Source organism: Elgaria multicarinata, chromosome 9 (assembly GCF_023053635.1).
Source record: "Elgaria multicarinata webbii isolate HBS135686 ecotype San Diego chromosome 9, rElgMul1.1.pri, whole genome shotgun sequence".
NCBI classification, from domain to species: Eukaryota; Metazoa; Chordata; class Lepidosauria; order Squamata; family Anguidae; genus Elgaria; species Elgaria multicarinata.
Window position 1 is genome coordinate 26,671,231 of NC_086179.1, and position 22,712 is coordinate 26,693,942.

At 43.7% G+C, this 22,712-nt stretch overlaps 1 protein-coding gene across 1 annotated transcript in view; it reads right to left on the minus strand.

Moving 5' to 3' along the window:
* Window positions 1-716: 716 nt before the first annotated feature.
* KIAA1549 (KIAA1549 ortholog) overlaps window positions 717-22,712 on the minus strand; it is a 124,725-nt gene continuing 102,729 nt past the window's right edge. Inside the window, exons 11-20 of the mRNA XM_063133338.1 lie at window positions 21,353-21,555; window positions 19,196-19,320; window positions 15,345-15,550; window positions 12,703-12,926; window positions 11,417-11,561; window positions 9,376-9,681; window positions 8,658-8,710; window positions 6,540-6,688; window positions 4,523-4,677; window positions 717-1,072 (exon numbers count right to left, since the gene is read on the minus strand). Coding sequence (XP_062989408.1) covers window positions 818-1,072; window positions 4,523-4,677; window positions 6,540-6,688; window positions 8,658-8,710; window positions 9,376-9,681; window positions 11,417-11,561; window positions 12,703-12,926; window positions 15,345-15,550; window positions 19,196-19,320; window positions 21,353-21,555 — 1,821 coding nt within the window. The 3' untranslated portion in view covers window positions 717-817. The remainder of the gene's footprint in view (window positions 1,073-4,522; window positions 4,678-6,539; window positions 6,689-8,657; window positions 8,711-9,375; window positions 9,682-11,416; window positions 11,562-12,702; window positions 12,927-15,344; window positions 15,551-19,195; window positions 19,321-21,352; window positions 21,556-22,712) is intronic.

Sequence of the window (22,712 nt, forward strand, 5' to 3'; positions counted from 1 at the left end):
TGAATGAATATATATGATTATATCCTTGGGTTTTTCTTTGCTTTTTTTTCTGTCTTTTTTCTTTTTTAAAAGGCCATCATTTCAACTTTGCGAACATCAGGATGAAGGGACACTTTGAAGCTTCAGCACCAGAAGAACAACAAGGAAGAGTGCAGAGAATGGCTCCATTTGGAAGCACAGAGCAATATTTAACAACAACGATTATTGTTCTGTTTTAACAAGTTGCTCCGAGTCCTTTATTTGAGGAGTCTTACAATGGTGTCATTAAAGTAATTGCTTGAACGGGATCGACACGGCTTCTTGTGTATTTGAAGAAAAACACGTGGGCGGCACACACAATCCACCTTCCCAGGGAGGTTTGAAACCGTGGGGTTCTTGTACAGCCTCTCGTGAAACAGCAACTAATTTCCATCTTGCAAACTTGGCTTTCCTTCCTCAAACCAAGGGCCGCATGTTCAAATGCATTGCCGTCTTCGGGAATGGCATGGTCTTCTTTGCAGTGTTTGGGTTCTGGACCAGAACTGCCACTGAATTGAACAGTCCCAGCCAAAGCTGAATTATAGTTTCTAAAAGCAGGAAGTGAAACGATGGCTCTGTGTCAATGCTTGCTATGCCTTCCTGGCCCTCCCTCCCATCCAAACACAAGTTTCTCTCTTGTGCCGCTGCAGCTGGAGAGTCCTTTTCTGTTGGTGTAATAATCTCTGGTATTGTACACGCTCACTCCTCTGACAGAAGAACAGCAGGCTCTTGCTGGTTTCCTGCGAGTCCAGCTTCCATGGGAAGCAGATACTTGGCAGATTTGCAAGGACACGACAAATCAGCTGTGGAGGTTCTGCACAATGGTCTGTTTCTGAGAGAGCCGGAGAAGCTCCTCTCGGATTGCTTTGATGAGGGAGGCTGAAGAGTGACCCGGCTGGAGGTCCTCAGTGGAGCTGGTGTTGTAGCAGAGCCCCGGGCCCTGGTGGTTGCTGTGTGGAGGCTGAGCAGGTGGCGCTGAGGGCTGTCGGGCCGAAGTCCTCGACATCTGGAATACTGGTGAGGAGGAATATTCTTGATGTCCAGGCGTATGCGTCTGGGGAAAGGCACAGAGCATTACTGCAGTTTCTGCTTGAGAAGCGTGCACGAGAAAAGGAGAAAAACAACAACCCCAAAACAGAAAAGGCAGAGAAGAAAGCGGAAAGTTTCCCCTGGATCTGAAATGTAAAACCAGAAGGCTGAATACCTGTATTATTTCCAAAGGGGTAGCCATTTTAGTCTGTTGCCGGGGGGAAAACCCACACCAAAGCATCATGTAGCACCTTAAAAATTATTAAGAGTATACATTTTCATGGATTAGAGTCAGCTTTGTCAGATGCAAGAAGTATTATCCTCAGTTGCAGAAACAGAGAGAAAATGCAAGCAATCATCAACTGAATCTATTTTAAATGCATTTTAAGCTTTAAGGCTATTGTCACCATCTGTATGTATGTTTTGCTTTTCATTTCTCTCTTTCGCCTCCTCCACAAGCCCGCCACCTTAGGAAAACACTTCATACGTCTGATGAAGGAGATTCTAGTCCATGAAAGCTTATGCTATAATTACTTTATTAGTCTTGAAGGTGCCACAATACACTGTTTGGTTTTGGATATGGACATTAATGGCAGTTCTGGGGAAAGCACCAGCTACTTGTATCAGGCACCTAACACATGTACTGGTTTTATTTGAGACCAAAAAGGATGACTAGATCAAGGTACACACTTGTTTGGCCTGTCTGTATTTTGCAATACGAGTACCTTACAAGAAAACAAAATTTTTAAAAATAAACATTTAGCTTACCTAAAAAGAGCAACTGACTCAAAAAGGGGAAGTGGGCTGAAGAGAACCAGAGGGGGATAATTTACTTCGAAATGCACGAAGGTGAGGAAAACGATAAGCTGTAACAATGGACAATCATCATATTGTAATAAGTAGCTCTATAGAAATGTATTTGAATGGATGATACATATACTGATAATCAAAATCAATGATGTTTGCACATCCGATTGACTCTGTTTCAGCACCAGTACCAACAACACAATACTCCATATGCTTTTGAAAGGAGACGCGCGCACACACACACCCCGGCCACACATACCCACCACCTGTAGAACAGGAGCGGGGGTGGCTGTGGCCATTCAGATGTTGTTGGCCTACACTTTCCATCATCCCTGATCATTGGCCATGTTGGCTGGGGCTGCTGAAAGCTGGAGACAGAAAACAACATCTGGATGGACACCTGGTTCCACAGCCCTGCGGTATACTGATAGCAAAACTTGAATAGTACCGGTAAAATAGGCGGAAGAACGAACAAACCAACAGAGGGTTGCAAAGCCAACAGTGAGCCAACAATATTAATAATGGCGAGGGCATGCGGGAACGGGAGAGATGCAGCTTACAGCTGTGACAAAGAAAAACAAGCACTGAGGGGTTTATTCTAACAAGAACCAGCAGGTGGTAGAGGGAGATGCTTCAAAGCACAGCACTAACACACAGGTGATGCAGAACTGGCGATTCTGTGGTCAGAGGCTGTGGGTCTCGAACCGGAAGCCCTACCGATCAGGTACTGTAGCACTGCTCAAAGCAGGAAACTGAAGGCAGTTCCAGATGGGACAATTGCAGAAGAAACCCGAATCTTCCCGGTCCAAGACGTCAGGTGACACCAGAAGGCCGATTGGGTCCCACTGGCTGATCTTAGACCTACTGACCTCTCTTACTCCGTGCAACCTGTTGGTAAGGGAAACCACCAGGCTTTCCCTCTGCACTGCCAGCACATCAGTCTCTGGCGTGCCCACTGCCTACCTGCATGACATCTGGTTTTACATGGGTAAAGGAAAATTATAGAGCCTGGCCGCGTGCAGCACTTGCTGGGGCCTTCTCTGCATTTCTTTGTGTTGCAGTCTCAGTCCACAGGTCTCTCATAACAGTCTTGGCAGCAGGAGTCCTAGCCTAACACTTGTCATACGATTGCAGAATTACTGCAAAAGGTACTATGGGAAAGAGTTCCAAAAAGAGCACTGTTTTGTTATAGTTGTGGGCCCTTCAGATCCTTTCCCATATTCCATATTATGATGTGCTGAAATAAAAGGTTTCAATAAAAAACAGTCCGGATTCTAAAGGAGCTATCCAAGGTGCTGAACCTAATCCCACCAAAAATAGGTTCAGCACCTTCGATAGCTCCTTTAGGAGTCTGACTAAAACCTGGAGTGGATCCACTGCCCCATTGACATCAGAACCACCAGCCTCCACTGCCCATCCCTGGCTTAAGTCAATATCTGATTTGTAGCAGTGTTGAGAATTCTACCTCTTCCTTCTGTAAATCAGGACTATGTTGTGATTTTTTTCTTTCCTTGAGACTCCTTTTTACTTATTTCCCCAATCAACCCATTTACGACCATTTGGGTGCAAAGGGTGTGTGTGGGATGGAGGCACCATTATTGCTGACAACAATGGCCATCAGGCTGTGTTACCTTCCTGCAATAAAGGAAGGATCTGAGGACACAAGACAATGAGGGGTCAAAAATCAGTAGTGCACTACGATTAATTCCGGAAAGAACTCAGGCTGTAAACAAACAATAGTTTGTTATTCCTCAAAGAGTTGACGATGGTATGATAGAGGCTTCATTGCTTGTGGTTTGCAGACTAATCCCATCTGGATCAAGAATGTTTTGCTTCAAAGACATGTAAAACCTGATTGAGCAGAGAGAGGCATTGGGACAAAAGCAATGAATATGCACAGGATAAGCAACGGTACCTCTATCATAGCATCTTCAGCATGCTCATGAACGGCTGTCTATCTCCACACCAGAGCATGGTGAATTATGGGGAAAACAAGGGGTCTGGAGGGGAAGAGAGAGCGCGCACAACTGAGCATGAGTGACAGGTATCTATGCTTTTCCAGAGGCTGGGGGAACTTGCCACAACTCAAGCATGCATGGTTCAGTTAGAAAGGCCACGTTCTAGAACCAGCATCTTCCTGAAAATCATCATCATCATCACAAAGCTTGTTGTTTTGACATACCCAGTAGCCAATTTTTCCCCAGTGGTAAGTACTGATGGCGCTCCGCTAACATCACCCAGACAGTCTGGGCCTTTTTTTCTTTTTCTTTTTTGGTCAGAACTTTCTACCTTCAGTAGAGAGAGAATTGCAGAAGAGCAGATCCTACTGAGAGCATGAAACCGGAGGGGGGGGGGAGAACCTGTGGACCTCCAGGTGTTACTGGACTACAACTCCCATTGTCCCAGACCATTTGCAATGCTGGCTGTGGCTGATGGGCACTGGAGTCCAGGATGAGAGCCCGCAGTGAGAAAGAAATGGAAAGAGAAGCAGAGATTCGGGGGCTGGCGTGTGAAAGAGACAAAAGCAGCAGCTGAAGGTCAGAGGAGCGAGTAGGAAAAAAAATGCCTTGGGAGGAAACTCCCAAAACAGTACAGGATGAATAAAAAGAAAGTTAAGTGAACACAAGACTGCTTCGGAAACTATTCAAACATGAAGCACAGTACTCACTGCATCTCTCCTAGCATATTCATCCTCTCCACGATACGGGGGCCACCCTGGTTCCCCCGGCTGGCCATGCCCTGCTCTGCCTGAGGGGATCTCCACCTGTTGACCTCCGATCCTGCTAGCAATTCCCACCTGAGTGAGGTGCTGTATCTGAGAACCTTAAAAGCAAATATTGTTTGTTTTTTCTTTCGTCTTTCCATGCAGCAACAGAAGCGTGGAGGGCAAATAAAACTGGGTGGGTGGGAGGGAGAACGGGGAAGATCAAACACCAAAGGAAATCAGGGTTGTGATGTGCGGAAAAAGGGAACTCTTGACTTTGTTTAATTCAGTAAGGCTTTTTAAAAAAGACGACCAAACCAGGGACAACAAAAGGACCCGTTTGCATGCAGTCGTTGAAGCACATCCTTTTACAAAGGGAGGGATGTTGTTCGTGTGGTTCAAAACTGGGGTTGTGTCATACACAGGCACAGTGGAGCAGGGGAGTGGGGGAAGAGAACGGGAAAAAAGTAGGGAACACTTCCGTCCCACTGAGCCTATCAATATTTTAGCCATGATGAATGTGCAATTGAAAGTAATAAGCTTTGGGGCTTGCATGCTAGTGATTTACCCTTAGTGGAAGGGAGAAAATATTTGCTTACTTCAGGACACTCAGCTGTACAGTTGTAGCAGGAGCCCAACTTTGGGACGACAGCTTTCAAATCAGTTTCTAAGGTGAGTATAGCAAATGGCTATAGCTCTGTTAGCAGTTTTCGTCACCTCTGTTTTGAGGTTGAAAGGCAAGGGCAGGACCTTGGTAATGTCCCCAGGGCTGCTTCTAACGTTAGTTTTGTATAAAATGCACACAAGCTGCCATCAGTTATGGAACGCGCTCACGTGTAAATCACCGTTTCCCCCATGAAAACACACAGAAGTTGTGACTGGGAAGTTGACAGCCCCTGCTTTTGTGTATTATAAAGAGAAAAGCAAGGATTTGCCAATCTTACACCTTTCATCGATGTGGTGGTGTGCATGCATTTTATATGTGGGCATCAGTATCTTTGCAAAAAGCTAGCCACAAGCTGGGAAGCTAAATCTAACACCTTTAATCTGGACCGGTTTCTAATGGATGATAGTGGAGGTTCCATTATTAATGGCAACAGAAGCATTGTTGGCCCCTGGCCAGCCTTTTCATCTCCTCGCGTAATAAATCACAAACGTTATCTATAACTGTATGCCAGAAATAAAACAACTTTATCCACAGGTGTATTATGGGAATCTTTTTAGTTAGGAAAAAAATCGTCTTGATTCCTTACTAGGGAAAAAACATACTGAACTACTCTGAGCCTTCAGCTAATGCACATGGCACTTAATCTCAGCTTTTACCTGCTGTAGCTGTTGTACATAATGTGACAATTCAATGTGTCTGCAACCAACTTCCATAAGTGGAGCTGCTGATTGAGAAGCCTTAGGAAACCTTTTGGGAATATGTTTGGCAACATAACTCTTGCCCTAATGCTTGGGGCTGAAAAATAAATGTTATGAACCCTTGTATCTTTTATTGCTTCCTCCCCAAGATAATTATAATAGAGCGATTGAATGACATGTATACACACACATTGTAATTGCATGGCTGAATTGGGGTGGGGGGAATCAAAAGGCATGATCCAGCCCCACTCATATGGGAGGGGTTTCCCATAGGCCTCGATGGAGCCTGTCCCTCTACCCTGCCCCCCCTCCAGTGCTCAGCAGGGAGTACGCATTAATAGGTGCCTTGTCATTACTTTTAAAGGGCGAACAATATACAAGTCCTATGTATATATCCAGCCCTCCTCCCCCCCTCAACTCCTCCCGAGCCATGCATGGTTACTTGCGCTCAGAATCGAAGGGGACTGATCATGCTCGTTTGTATTCTAAATTCATGAAATATCTTAGCTGCCACAGTGCGGCAGCTATTTATAAATAAGTGCTGAATTGTAGAATGTGGCCAGTTTGTATGAAATAGAGTCAATGCAGCACACAATGGTTAGGAATCCTTAAGTACCTGCAGTGCTTCCAACTGGTCGCGGCCGTGCCACCGATGGGATTTCCTCTGGGTAGATCCCTCTAGTGGAAAACTGAACGTCAGATGGCTGCTGGTCTGGGTGCATTAATTCAACAGGTGGAAGAAAACCTGGGCCCAGGTTTTGCCTGCTGGCGGAACAACAATGCAACACGACACCATCATGTTTGGCCTGTCTCCTGAGAAAACAGCGCTACCTATTCCAAGTGCGCACTTTGCCACTTGTCTTCTTCACCGTGGGAAGCTCTCCCCACACACATCCAGTGGATTGCGAAATGCAGCTTCCACAGCATGGAATGACATTAGAACAGCTGCATGGCTTCTTCATTTATTTATTTATTACACTTATAACCTGCCTTTTTTCCTCCAAGGAACCCAAGGTGGTGTACATAATCCTCCTCCTCCTCCTCTCCATTTTATCCTCACAGCAACAACCCAGTGAGGTAAGTTGGGCTGAGAGTCTGTGACTGGCCCAAGTCACCCAGTGGATTTCCATGGCCGAGTGGGGACTAGAACCCGGATCTCCTGACTCCCAGTCCAACACTTTAGCCATTACTCGTAAAGATCAAGTCAGAAGTCCTTTACAATTAGGAGAGAGCTAGACATGAAACCTCCATAACAGTGTTCTTCTTTAAGGCTCACTTTTCTAGACATAAAAGCTTGTATCCCTCTAAGGCTAGAGAGAAGAGAATGAGTATGATGTAAAGCTGCCATAGTTTTTTATTTATTTATTTATTACATTTTTATACCGCCCAATAGCCGAAGCTCTCTGGGCGGTTCACAAAAATTAAAACCATAATAAAACAACCAACAGGTTAAAAGCACAAATACAAAATACAATATAAAAAGCACAACCAGGATAAAACCACGCAGTTGTGGCTGAGGGCTGAGCATCCAGACAGGCAAGGAGTGACCCCCAATAATTATCTGCAAACATGTTTTGGACGCCAACTCCCAGCATTCCTAACCATTGGCTATGCTGGCAGGGGCTTCTGGGAGTTGAAGTCCCAGGCAACTGGAGATCTACCTTCTGCCCATACATGTCAATGTAGAAAGGGTCCTCTCAACATAAGGGGAGGATGTACATCTCATTTCCACTGAAGACAGGTGGCTGCTGTGGGTAGAACAGCCTTTGCCAATTTCAGCTAGGGCACCAGCTCTGCCCCTTGTTGGAGAAAGCAGATCTGGCCTTAGCCACACCCAGATTAGATTACTGCAACACACCCTACGTGGGGCTGCCCTTGAAAAGCATCTAGAAATTTCAACTGGTGTGTTCTACCAGCAACTGAAGTCATTTCTCCTTGGAAAAAGCATCAGGTTCTACTGTTGCTTAATTTAAATTTATTTATTGTCAGTTTGTGCTCTTTGCGTGTTTGTCTTTGCTGCCGCTTTTAGCTTGTCATAAATGTGTTTAATTATGGGGTTTTGAGGTTTTTATATTTGTTTACATTTTGTAAGCTGCTTTTGAGTGACCCCCTTTTTGGAGGAAAAAGCGGGGTAGAAGTTCCTGTATAAACCGCCCAGAGAGCTTGTGAACTGCCCAGAGAGCTTCGGCTATTGGGCGGTATAAAAATGCAATAAAATAAATAAATAAATTTAGTAGTATATATTTAGACATTTTAAAACATGGCTAGTTCTGAATGAAACCTGCAGCCAATACTTGTCCTTTTCCCAAGGGCAAAACCAACCACATGTTCTTGATCAAAACCAGGGAGTTGCTTACGAAGACAGTGCTTCCCTTTCACAGCTAAATCAAGGAAGCTTTCAATTCACTATCAAATTATCCTAACTCTATCAAGCTTGCAAAATATAGTCTCCAAGTGCTTCTCTAACGTTCCCAGGTATGGGCACAACTGTCCTAAAGATTAGCAACTACTGCCTCAGAATTGATGAATAAAACATATTTGTTTTCAGTGTCACCGAAAATCAAATTTTAAAATCAAATTTTAAAATCAAAATTTCAAACTTGAAAAATGTGATCAATTTTGTTCGAAAATTTAATTTTAGCCCTTATTTTTTTCTGCTACACTCATAACCAAGCAAAGCTACATTCATTTTAATGCTAGCAGAACGGAAGAAACTAAACATTCAGAGAACTACCTCTGTAGCAGGCCTGGTGCTGTTGGAGGAGTCATCCCAAATTCCATGTATCTCTGGGGAGAAAAAAAAAGACCATCCATCAGAACACAGTTTAAAAGAAAATTTAAAATTTAAAAAATCCATGACGCTAAGTTTCCTAAGATCTTTCGTTCTGGAATTTTAGTAGAAAATGAGATTTAAGATAATTTACATAAGTTAACTGAGTATGAATCAGATCATGAACAAGTAATTGTTTTTGTTTAAAGATGATATTGAATTTTAATTGTACAATGTTGATTCCCACTAACATACAAGATTTTTCTGGTTGTATACAAAGATGTGCAATTTTGACAGGGTTGTGAGCCTTAGTATCCGTACAGTGGATTCTCCTTTTATGCATAATTCTGAACCTAGTTTCCACTAGCGCAATGTCATTTGCGCTAGCAGAATGACACAGTTGCCCATGATGGCTCTGTATTACCTCCAACACAAGAGGCAGTATGCCTTTCTATACAAATTGCTGGGGAATCTGAGTAGAAGGGAGCTATTTTACTCATGTCCTGCTTCCCATAGGCATCTCGTTGGCCACTGTCATTCTTGACCCAAACTACGGTGAGCTATAAATTGGAATAAATAAATTAAAAAACAGAGAGCACAGCAGTAGAAGCGGCCATCGGTTTTCATAAGTTTTAAAGCTGCTGAGTGAATTCTTGACATGACCACCAATTGGGCTGCTTACTGTGTGAGTTGGGCCATACGGGGATCCCCACTGGCTGCTGGGGGTGTCCCTTGCTGCTCGAACTGGAGTGTTTGGTGGCTGTCCCCCCAACCCTCCAGGATGTGTGATGGCAGCAGAACTGGATGCTTGGTTACTGGGGGCCACCAAGGCGAAAGCATCATCCAGGAGTGAATGCATTGTCTGCCGGGCCTCTTCAATGGATGGCTGAGGAGGGATGTATGGAGCAGTGTGCGTGGGGAGGCCTGAGTACTTCCCCAGTTCAGTTGAAGAAGGTGTCTGGGGTTCAGCAGGAAGGTCAGGATCAGACTATAAAGGAAAGAAAGATGGTGGTGTAAGGAAGAGAACATTGCTTAGGCAGCTGTTACATTACAAGCTCCCACCATTTTGAGAGTGACTTTACTCGTTACAATGATGTCATCCATGTTTGACATTTTACTACTGCAGACGTTATGAGATATGCATCTGAATCGTTAATAGCATCCCCTTCTGCAGAGCAGATAGGTGATGATTTGCCGCATATTCCTGGAAGTATTATGACAGAGATGTCAACAAGGGAGTGAGAACTAGCCATCATCTCTCAATCAACTGCTTCAACAACAGCATATTTGCATTTTTCACAAAAGATACATGATTATTATCTGGTACTTGCCCTTTCCTACACAGGCGATGAGGCTAAAAAAGCCACAAAAACAGAACATGTGCTTTTTAGAGATATTCCGGGAACTGAATGAAATCCGCTGAGTACCTATTAAGTACATTGAAGTCACATGGAGAGCATTTATTTTATAATTATGCTGAAGACTAGCTGACAATAACACTGAGCACACCTGGCCACCTAGTCTCCCTAACCCTTCATCTGCACTTAGTATGTGCCTGGGCTCCCAGACTGCAGAGGCGCATGCCAGGATTGATTTGGGTTCGCTTAGGGAATTGGTGCTCAGTGCGCGAAGGCGTTTTCTTGAGTTCCTTATTATACCTGCCCTACCAGACAGAAAATCTATCTAGTAGGGCAGGTCAGCCTACCGGGAACACATTGCATCAGTTCTGAAGGAGTTGCACCGGCTGCCAATAAGCTACCCAGCCAGGTTCAAGGCATTTGTGCTGACTTATAAAGCACGACATAACGTAGGACCTGGATATCTGATGGAGCAACTTCTCCCTCATGTACCTGCCTAGGTATTAGATCGAGTGAGGATGCCCACCTGATGATGACGCATTTGCCTGGAATTTGATACCTGGCAACCCAAGAGAAGGTGTTCTCAATATACGTAACCCGACTGTGGAACTCCCTCCCCACTCGTACTGTTGGCATCAAGTCTTACAAGTTTTCGGCACTAACGACAGAGCTATTTGTTCACCCAGGCTTCTGACTGGTTTCGCTGCATTGTGTAAACAGTTATTTATCTATGTTACTGACCTCTCCTGTTTGATTGTATTTCTGGTGGACACTACATGATTTTATTATGTTTTATTAGTTGTAGCCCACTTTGGGATTATTTTATAATGAAAAGCACGCAATCAATTTCATAAATAATTAAAACATGGAGCAAGAACTTCCTGACCGTTAAGAGCAGTACAACAACGGAACCGATTAGCTAGGGAGGTAGTGGGCCCTCCCATACTAGAGGCATTCAGGATACAGATGGACAGCCGTCTGTCAGGGATGCTTTAATGTGGATTTCTGCATTGAGCAGGGGGTTGGAGTCGATGGCATTATAGGCCCCTTGCAAATCAACAAATATTCTATGATTCTAAGAGTACTCAAAATGGTTGTGAAATCCCAAGCCTTTACATCAGAGAAGAGGAACATCTGGCTATCCAGATGTTGCTGGGCTGCAACTCCCATCAGCCTTAGCCAGCAGAGCCAATGGTGGAGGATCATGGTAAATGCGGTAAATGCATGTAGAGGACCAAATGTTCCCCCTCTGCTTTACATGATCTTTCTCCGCAGTGCATTCTTGCAATATTCAGATGCAAACTGGCACCACCAATGCTCCTTGGAAACCAAATGTCTTCCTCCTTTCAAAGGGTCTAAACGTACAATATAAGCAGAGTTGTTGACTCCTGGAGGCCTCTTGTACGTCCCATCACTGTCGGTTGTGATTAGCCTGTCCTTGTCAGCATCCATTGGGCTTCCATTTATCTGATGCCTTCGACGCTGCTTTGGAGAACGCTTGGCCCGAGAGCTATGAAAAAATAAAGAGGAGTAAAAACCTAAACACCTTAAGACTTCTGAGCACCAGCTGAAGTGAAACTGTGAGTTTTCTTGATCCTTTTCAATATAGCATATTTCCAAATGCTTGAGAGTTTGTAGAACCTGAACCACATAGAAGAAAAGAAAAAAAAACCTTTTTATCTGTTAAAGCTTTTAAAGTTTTTTTATTCATCTACAGATGCCTTATGTTAGAACGTTCATCCTCTCCACTGTTTACTGTTTTTATATTTTGTATTTTATTGTTTCTAATTTAGCAAACCACTCTTGAGAGCTTCTACTGGAGAGTGACCAATAAATAATCAAAATAAATAAAGAGGCTTATCGCACAATCCTGTTGGTTCCCAAAATGCACAGCTAACTTAATGGAATACAGAAACCTGAGTGAGTCAACCAGTAATCTGGACCTAAGGGAATCAGGAAACTGCTTCATTCTTTATTATCATTTTAATTTACTTTTTATCCTACCCTCCCACCCAAGAGGACCACAAAGCGGGTTACAATAATAAAGTAACAACAATCTTAAAAAAAAGAAAAAGGCCACAGTAAATCTATTAAAATGTATAGAAGACACCATCAGGGAAAGGAACCATGCTTGGTGAAAATTATTCACCAAAGGCCCAATGAAACAGAATGGCCTTGACCTGTTTCCAGGAGGCAAGAACAGCAGTAAGTTGATCACATGACCATCACAGGAGAGGGCATGCCACAATCAAGGAGACACTACTGAAAAGGCCCTGCTGTTGGTGGATGTTAACAAACAAGAAAGGCACCAATAACTGGTCTCCAATTCAGAGATCTTAATGCCATGGGAGGCTTATATAGAAGACGCCCTTCTCAAACTAACTAAATAAGTTGTCCAGATTTGTGGGGTCTATTAAGAAACAAAACAGAAACAAACACGCTAAACCCTTTTACATCTCAGTATCTCATGCCTTGTGTTCTGCCTAGTCCTTTTCTCCTTTTGCAAGTAAGGCTGCCTGCCTTAATTCACATCTTGTATGAGTCTCACAGTACAAATATCACAAGAGTTTGCACATTTTCACATGAATAGAGAATAAACGCCTTTCCAAACGCATGCATTCTCTCTCACTCACTCCCTCTCTTATTCTTACCTCTTCCTGGGTTCTATGAAAACAGTCGGCATATTGCCGCCGGGGTCCAAGATTTTGTCTATCTGCATCTGCGCCTTGCGGTACATCCTTTGCTGCTCTTTGGTATCAATTATCACCATATCGTCCACGATGGGAAACTCATAGTGCCCTTTGCGCTTGGCTCGAAGTCGGATCTTGTTGCGGTGATGTTCAATTTCAGATTTATGCCTCAGAGCTGTTTGGATCTTTAAAGGGCGGGGGGAAGTGAGAAACATAAAATATGTTTTGGAACACATAACTTTCCTCTGCTGTGATAGAAAGGGGTCATGTAGAGGAGGGGAAGTATTAGAAGAAAAATACTGAACACACATCCCACTTACACCCCCATATCTCATTCTCCAGCTTGTAATTCACCCACAGACGTTCCAGGTAGAAGAATTATTACACACAGCACGATGATTAACACAGCAAGGGCAATTAAGAGAGAGTGCACAGAGATCTCATAAAAATGCATGACAAACAGCAAATTATACTTCCTGCAGGTTGCCATAAAACCACAGCAGCAACGAAATCAGAAGGGATCTAGAGTACAGTATCAGCTTATATGATAACGTGTGTGTGCGCGCGCACATTAGTACATACATGTGAACGCATTCAAATCGGAGACACACCTCAAAGGTTTCCTTTTTGAGTATGCAACGGTAAGAACTAGCCATCTCAGAGGGACTCATCTCATGTGTGACTGGACTATATGAGTCACTGCTCTGGGCATGCCTTCTCCGAGTACAGGCAATCCTCTTGAGCCCCTGCATTGGGAGTGACTGCATGGGCAATCATCCTTGATGCAGAAGGTTTACTTCCCCCGGGGAAGTTGACTGGATGGAGGCAAAGCCAAAGCAGCGAGGCATACAGAAAGACAATGCCCACCTCTTCTGCTTCTTCCTAATTTCTGACTCCTCCTTTCATCAGTTTCAGTACAATGGCTTGCTAACGGGGTTACCTTCCTTCACACTCCTCTTTCTGGGCCTGTTCAGACAACACATTAAGCCATGGTTAGGCCACTATCCCTTTTCCAGCAAATGGATAGTGAGCATGCTTAAACCACGGTTATGTAGCCAGGAATGTGGCTAGGAATGGTTCACACAACACACTACAGCATGGTTCACCCAACATGCTAAGCCATAATGTTTAGCTCAAAATGTTTAACCACCGTGGTTTAGCATGTCATCTGAACAGGATATCTGTCTGCTATCCTCTTTTTTCCCTTCTTTGAGACCCACATTTCCTACTGCTATTTTGTTGGTGGGTCACTTTTAAAAATATGCTATCCATGGTAGTCCTACATGGAAGAGTCCCATTGAAATGAATGAGACATCAGTTTGTTGCAATGGGTCTTACTCTACATAGAACTAACATTGGATACTACCCACAGATGTACTTTGACAAATATGCATTCACCATGTCTATGCATGCATGTGCATGAGTGTGCAGGTGCATATACATGTATAGCACACACAAATGTGAATGTATACATTTGCTCCAATCCAGCAAAGTCTTACACACATGGGAATATGTGCAAAAAAGTTCATCAGACCACAATAGCTTGTGAAAAATGGGGAACCTGTACATAAGAAAGTAGCTTCTTCTCTGGAAAAACTGCTCTGTAGAGATACAACCACGTGGGTGATGGTGGAAAGGGAAATATATTTTTGTGCCTTCGTGGGGGATGTAATTGCATTGGTTTCTTAGCTCTCTCTGTTGCCAGTTTACCCTGGTTTATTAATGGTCTTCCTATTTCCTTAAGAAGCACACTTAAGGAGATCACATTAAGGAGCAGGATTAATAAAAGCTATGGGAGACATGCAAGGGGGCCAGGTTCAGAAGAGAAGTGCCTGTGGGCCCTCCTCTAGAGTCCTCAGGGGACATGCTAAGGTGGGGGTTGGAAAACTTTTGGCTCTACAGATGTTTTGGCCTACAACACCCATCATTCCTAGCCAACAAAGCCAATGGTAAAGAATGATGGAAGTTGTGTGCCAAAACATCTGAAGAACCACAGGTTCCTCTAAAGCCATGTCAGGGCTTCCCCCCAAAGAATCCTGGGAACTGTGGTCCAGTGAGAGTGTTAAGAATCTGTTTAGTCATTCCCGCTGTCCAGCGAACTTTGGGAACTGCAGTTCTAAAAGTGGGCAGGACCTAGAAATCTCTATTAAGCTGTTTTAAGGCAGCAGTTTAGATACCCTTGGGGATTTCCTACATGAGGCTTTTAACCCGCACTTTTACCAAGGCTTCTGTTTCTGGATTCTTTGCAGGATTAAGATTGGCTCCTTTACACGTGTTATTCACCCAAGGTTTTTCTTTCTCTTCCTTTCCTTATGTTCCATTACACAAGCACTAGGTGGCACTGTGGCATAGCAGAATTCCGCAATTACAGTAATCCCACAAATAATAGCAGCCCTTCAGCGCTAGTAATAAAAAACTCCGCTAAAATGCTTGCAAAACACGTGAGAGGCCCTGGAGGAGGACCATGTTGTGTAAAGGACCTGCAAGCTACCGTAAGTGAGGAATCATAAGTGCGCAATCAAGGCCTTGAGCAGAAAGGCTACCAGTGTGCAATTTATGATCTCTTTATCATGGGCTGAGAAACAATATACCAAATGGATTACCTCCTTGTTAATTTTGTTGGTTTCTGCTACTCGGTCAGAAAGTGGTTGGTTTGGAACTGGAGGTGCTGCAATGGGCTGCATGGCAATCAACTGGATCTTGCTAGGGACCCTTCTGCTGACTTCTGAGGAGCGTGACATTCTGTCCACATGCTCAAAGATGGAGGCTGAGGAGTGTTGCTCTGGGCCATTACTGATCTGCGGAGGGCCTGAATAACAAGTACAGATAAAAAGGTAGGAAAACTTTTGTTTGTTTAATGATCTTGGTCAAGGCCCAACGAATGCAAGTTTTTGCAAAATGTTCTGGATCAAATATTGCATCACCATTTGAACGATATTATTTGAATTACAACAAAAAGAAATAATACTAATACTAATAAAAATGAATAAAGTTGATGGGAGTGGCAGGAATCCCTGGGTCATCACAGTCCAAATTTATACCATGGGCCCTTCCTGCAACCTGAGTGTCTGACAGGTGTACCGGTGCCGAAGCACGGCTAGAGCTTCCGAACCCAGTGGGGACTGGGGAGCCAATCCCTGCTGCTTTCCCTGTCATGGATCTGGCCCAATGCCTCCATCAATTTCACGTCATTTATTACATTTCCTTACCGCTCAATAGCCAAAGCTCTCTGGGAGGTTTACAAAGTTAAAACCCCTAATATACACAACATGAAACCAATGCACAAAAATATAACTATGTTAAAAAAATCAACAGTAAATCCTTGGACCCATTAAAAACCTTATCCCTATGTTGTCAAATACTTGGGAGTAGAGGAATGTCTTAACCTGCCACCAAAAATATGACAATGTTGCCACCAGGCAGGCCTCACTGGAATCGGGGGGGGGGGGGAAGGCCCTCTCCGTTGCTGCCATCCTCCAAGCCTCCCTCAGTTGAGGCACCTGGAAGAGGGCTTCAGATGCTGCATGTAGTATAAGGGTAGGTTCATGGTGCTCCATTAGGTTCTGCAGTCCTAAGCCATGTAATGCTCTATAGGGCAAAACCAGTATCTTGAATTTGGCTCGCAAATATACAGGCATCCAGTGCAAGCGGGCCAGAAACAGTGTTATTTGCTCAGATCTTCTGGTCACTGCTATCAATGTGGTCACTGTATTTTGCACAAGTTGCAGCTTCTGAACTGTCCGTATTGCAGTAACCTAATTTGGATTAATGTTTTGCTGCAACGATTGCAACAAAAGTTGTGACAGAAACATAAAACGCTATTTTTAAACAAGAAATTATCAATATTCCTATGAGGGAGGCGAAAATACTGCCTTGCAGAGGATAGACACAAATGCAAGTAAAATTCCTTTCTCCTACAGTATGGTAACGAGAAGCAAAATCAAAGGTAGGTGAGCCAGGAAGTCAGGGACAACAATGGCCAAAGCCACGGGTGAGGATCTGAGAGGAAAGGTTCCCACTTTGGTCCACTCCAGGGCCCCGCTCACAGAAGCCACCTCTCTTATCCAATTGGCTCCCAGGGAGAAGGAGCAACCCACACCATCAGTAAACTGCTGGCCTTAGTAAATAGGGTCCTGGGTTCACAGTTAGTACTGCAATGGTTTCAACACCTCTCTGTGTGTGTGTGTATGCACACACACATGTATCTCACAACTACAGGTGCAAGAATGGGGTGCTGAGGAGGGGAAGAAGAACAGTGAGATCATGAAGCTTCATTATTTTCCTCCCTCTCTCAAAATACTAGAACCCAGGGTCATCCCATGAAACTGACTGGTGGGAGATCCAGGACAAATAAAAGGAAGTACTTCTTCACACAGCACATAGTTAAATTATGGAACTCACTACCACAAGATGTAGTGATGGCCACCAATCTGGACGGCTTTAAAAGGGGGTTGGCAAAGGCTATCAATGGCTACTAGCCCTGATGGTTGTGTGCTATCTCCAGTATTCGAGGCAATAAGCCTGAGTGCACCAGTTGCTGGGGAACATGGGCGGGAGGGTGCTGTTGCACCATGTCCTGCATGTTCATCCCTGGCCGATGGCTGGTCGGTCACTGTGTGAATAGAATGCTGGACTAGATGGATCCTTGGTCTGATCCAGCAGGGCTCTTCTTGTGTTCTTATTATCTTGTGGATGGAAAGGACTTACACTAAATGCAGTGGCAAAGACAAATAGAGGGCAATTCATATGCTGCACACAGTAAAGTTAATTAATTCCTAAAAGGTCTATCCACTACAGCCAGAATGTGAAGGTACGGCCTCATTCAGACATAACAATGAACTAAATGAGGAGTTTGCTAGAGTACTAGAACCGTAAAAGGAGGGAGGCACTGAACAGCCAGGGCTAGCCACATGTATAACATAACATGACCAAACCATTTTTTTAAAAAGCAGCAAAGCCTTTTTGAGAAAAAGGCAACCACACATTTGAAATCCTGCAGAGGGTGAGGGAAACAACTTGGAAGGGTGAATTTGAGTGGGGAGAGAATAGGTATGGAAAGAGATTAAGGATTCCCACCTTCTCCTGAAAGTTCTCCACTCTAAATTCCTCCTCTCCTCAAGTGGGAGAGGAGGAATTCTTATTAATAGTGGGGCACTGATATATGCATTAAGGTGTGACATGTAGGAAGGAAGGCCACAGCTCGGTAGCCAAGCATGCGCGTAACATGCAGAAACTTCCAGCTTCAACCCCTGGCATCTCCAGTTGAATGGTCAAGTTGGAACAGGGGATGGGAAAGAGTTGCAGCCAAGAGACCGTACGGGATTTGATGGACCACGGACCTGGTTCAGTATGTGGCAGTTTCAAATGCTCTTTAAGGACAGAAGAACACCTGCCACTGCATGGTTTCTATGGGCTATAATGTGGGAAAGCATCCAAAATCCAACCTTAAATCTTAAAACACTGAAAACCACTCTACTCTACCAACATTTACACTTAATCTCTCTCATCTAATGCTTCAGTGTTCCTGCAAGACAGTTGCACATTATTTTGGAAACTTACCCACTCTGTTTACTCCTGGCAGCATCGAAAGAAAAGATAAAGAGAGCACATTATAATTCAGCCAACTGTGACAAAAGGAGAGCCAGATGCTACTGAAAATAACTCTGGTAGAGCTGTTCCTAAATTTTAACAGGAGGGAGTTGATTAAACTGTTCCAGAAAAAGGCACATGGCATAAGCCTTCTGAGAGTGTACAACCACTGCAGAATGAATGTGGAGTATTGCATGCTTCCACGCTGGAAGCCTTCATCCCGACATAGAGGGCATTTTTGATGTAGTGATGCTTTTAAATGTGAAATCTCCCACCTGCATTTGGGCGGGGGGGGGGATGTATCACGTGTTTGTTTTTCTGAAGGTCTGAATCAGATCTAACTGCTGTTCTGGGATGAAATTTCACACAATTATACATACATCTCGATCTTAACATCACAATTGTTCCATTGACTCGCATAACCAAATACAGTGCTTCTTGGTGCTCATTGAGTAGCAACATTACCAAGGAACAGAAGCGCTTCTGGTTCAATACAAGGCGACTGCAGTGTTTGGTGAATCGCAGCGCAAATCTCAGTAAAAGGTTTTTGAACCCAAAGCTTTCTATTACCGTCTGGAGATATAGCATGTTGTAGCCATAAACCTGAACAGGGGAAATTAGAGACGGAACCAAAAGCGGATTATATATTTATCCCACGCAAGCATTACACACGTTTGTGTGCGCACAAGTCATACAAGAAATGGCACTTTTAAAGCAAAGGGGCATAAATGTATTTCAAGCTGTGCCTAGTTGAAATTATCCAGCCGTTTCTCTATTCCTGGCACACCTGTGTGATTCATAAACAGACGCAGGTATGAATTCTTTTCACATTATGAAAATGGGAGCATAAGAGAGTGCAACATACCGGACTTGCTGACTCTGTGGGGTTTGACCTCATTGACAGCTGTCTGTGGTCTTGCCATTTCTTCTCCTGTTTCTCGACCACTTGACTGTTCACTTGCTGTGGAGTCAGCATCAGAGGGGGAAACTCTGTAGGTACCAAACCGCCACACAAAATTAAAAACCAAATTATGGCATACTGTTATTATTACTCTGTATATTTATGTTTCTCCTTTTTCCTAATGTAGACCTGAAGGTGGTGTACGTAGGGATCCCAGGTGGCTTCTTTTCCAGGTGCTGACCAGACCCAGACCTGCTTAGTTCAAGCCGGGTTACTGCAACGTATGCCTTCAGAACATGCCACAGGACATTTATAAAGATGTGCAGAAGAGCATGTCGAATACCAACAAATTACAACATACACATCTTTTCCCTTTGAACAGATCCTTGCCATTATTTCCCTCTGCCTTCCATTGTATTCAATAATATGCAAAAGTTCCCTGAATGAGTGGCAATAGGTTCAGGTAAAAGGAAGTATTCCCTCATATAATCCATACTTAACATACGGAATTCACTGAAGCAAGAAACTAGGATTAGAAAAAAAAAACAAGGCAGAAATGGCTAATTGCCATTGATAGACATGACAAGGAAATCATGTGCATTCAAGCAGCAGCAGCTGAAAATAACAAAGCCTGAAGGCTCTCCTCTATTCAGTAAGGACTTTAACGTTTTTCCAACACTAGGCTAAGAGATGTTTATTTTTATTTCCCCAGGCCTTTTGGTTTCCTCCATAATGTGTGGTGGTTTAGTATTGTTTAAGAACTATGAATTTTTATTCTTCTGCTTTGTGTTTTTCTAATTGTTAAAAGCGTTGGACTGGGAGTCAGGAGATCTGGGTTCTAGTCCCCACTCAGCCATGGAAACCCACTGGGTGACTTTGGGCCAATCACAGACTCTTAGTCCAACCTACCTCACAGGGTTGTTGTTGTGAGGAAAAAAGGTGGGATATAAATGCAATAATCCCCAAGTGAAACATAGGTACTCCTTTCCAGACACACCCACACTCAATGCATCAACATTGGAGAGCAATGGCTGTCCCAGCATGTGATGTCCGGGGTGAGGCCAGAAAGCATGGCAGTGTTACCCTTTAATTGAATGAAGGGGGTAATAGCTATTCTGCTTATTCTTAGGCCTAATCTACACCAAGCAGGATACTGTACTATGAAAGCAGTATATAAAAGTCAGGAGCCACGTTACTGCTCTATAGCGGTATTGAAGTGCACTGACAACTGTTGGGGCCCATTGACACATACTATATTGCTTTCATACCGCTATATCCTGCTTGGTGTGGTTTCTGCCTTTTATATACCGCTTTCATACAACTTTCATAGTGCAATACCCTGCTTGGTGTAGATTAGGCCTTAGGCTCTTTAAGAATAACCAGAATAATGCAAGAAGATATTTGGAGTTGAGATATGTAAGACAGGGGTGGGGAACCTCAGGCCTGTGAACCCAAATTGGGTTACAATCTGACCCTCTGGGGTTTCCCAGAAGGCCAAGCCCCTTTCCCTTGCCCCCTAACCCTTTCCCCAACTGCCAAGTGTTTGGTTGCTTCCCGGATTTTCCACAGTTTCTCCCCCATTCTAAAAGGTTGAAATGCCTCTTCTACGCTGCCATTTTATTTTTGTATTTCAGCCCCACCCATTTGCCACTGGCCCCACCCACACTGGAATGCAGCCCCTGAGAGCTTCTCCAGAATTGAATTCGGCCCGCAGGCTGAAAAAGGTTCCCCACTCCTGATGTAAGAGGTAAGCCAGTTAGGGAAGGACAAATGCCAAGATGAAAAGAGATGTTAAAATGCAGTGATGCATTATCTTCTCAGTTTAGCCATCATGTTGTGCCAGGTTGAAACATCGGAAAGTTTAGCTACACGATTAAATCGTAGGAACACCTCATATCCTGGCTCAAACCCGCACTTCTCAACTGAAAAATCTCCACAATTAAGAAGGCCAGCAAAAGAACCTAAAAAAGAACTAGACACAAATCCTTGTGGATTAATGTAAAAGGCAAGTCCCTGAGCAAAGACTATTCAAGCTGAGAAAAATCCTTATAGAGCAAAATAATCCTCCGTAACTAATTAACTTTAATCTGCGCCAAGCAATTTCTCATCATCTGAACTGACCTCCCTCTGTGTCGGACATTCTTGGATGGCTTTGAAGAGATCTTGGCCTTGGGGCTCGGGAGGTCACCATTTTCAGAGGGGGTGGTGTCCTTAATTGGTCCTGGGAGAGGAGTTGGTTCGTGTATGATCAAGATGTCATCTTTGTTGTGCTGGCCTAAATGCTGCTTTGCAAAATCAAAGCCCTTCACGCTGGGAGCTTGTAGCTACGGTGCAAAAAAAGAAAAGAGACAAGAAAAGGAAGACAAAGCAAATCATGAGCTGATATAAGGATGCAAGCTAAAATCTGGCTGATGAATCCAAATAGCTGCAGGATGCCCCAATAACATGAAAACGGAAGTTAGATGCATGAACTACTGGAAAAAGTGAAAAGATGAACATCATGTCTCCACGACAATGTGGTTAAGGTAACAAGAAGAAGTTTTGATGAGTCAGTGTTACATTCAATATTATTGTTTGTCACAGACCATTTGCCGTGATTGCTGTCCAAAATTAATGGGCACTTATTTATTTATTTATTTATTTATTTATTTATTTATTGCATTTTTATACCGCCCAATAGCCGAAGCTCTCTGGGCGGTTCACAAAAATTAAAACCACAATAAAACAACCAACAGGTTAAAAGCACAATTACAAAATACAGTACAAAAAGCACAACCAGGATAAAACCACACAGCAAAATTGATATAAGATTAAAATACAGAGTTAAAACAGTAAGATTTAAATTTAAGTTAAAATTAAGTGTTAAAATATTGAGAGAATAAAAAGGTTTTCAGCTGGCGACGAAAGCACTTCCAGACAGTGGGCTCCTAGTTCTACCAATCAGAAGGAATTATGCAGCTATTCAGTCTTTTTCTTCTTAGCAGATTTTCCCCAGGAAGAAGTGGCAGGAAAACAGAAAGACAATGATGATGTTTGGGCACTCTGTAAAATTCAGTGAAAGAAGCAGGGTGTTGCGGTACTAAATTGTGCAGAACAATTCATAAGGGCAAAGACCCAATAAAGGGACACAACGTACACTGAGATGCAGAGTGTACCTGTAGGCATGGGATGTCTAGAGCAGCCTTCCCCAACCTGGTGCCTTCCAGATGTGTTGAGCTGCCAGCCAATTCTCAGCCAGCCAATGGCCACGTGGACTGGGAATAATGAGAGTTGCAGTCCAACCTATCTGGAGGGGGAAGGCTGGTTTAGAGGCATATCCCAGGAAAAACAGCTGGAACAGATGTCCCTTAAAAGAGAAAACTACAGGGAAAGGTGAAGACAAACTAGGTGCCACAAAGGTGCCTAGAGGCTCAAGGTGCCACAAAGGTGCTCTCTGAGCACAACTGCCTGCTCCCTTGAATTTGGAACCTCTGCTTTGGAT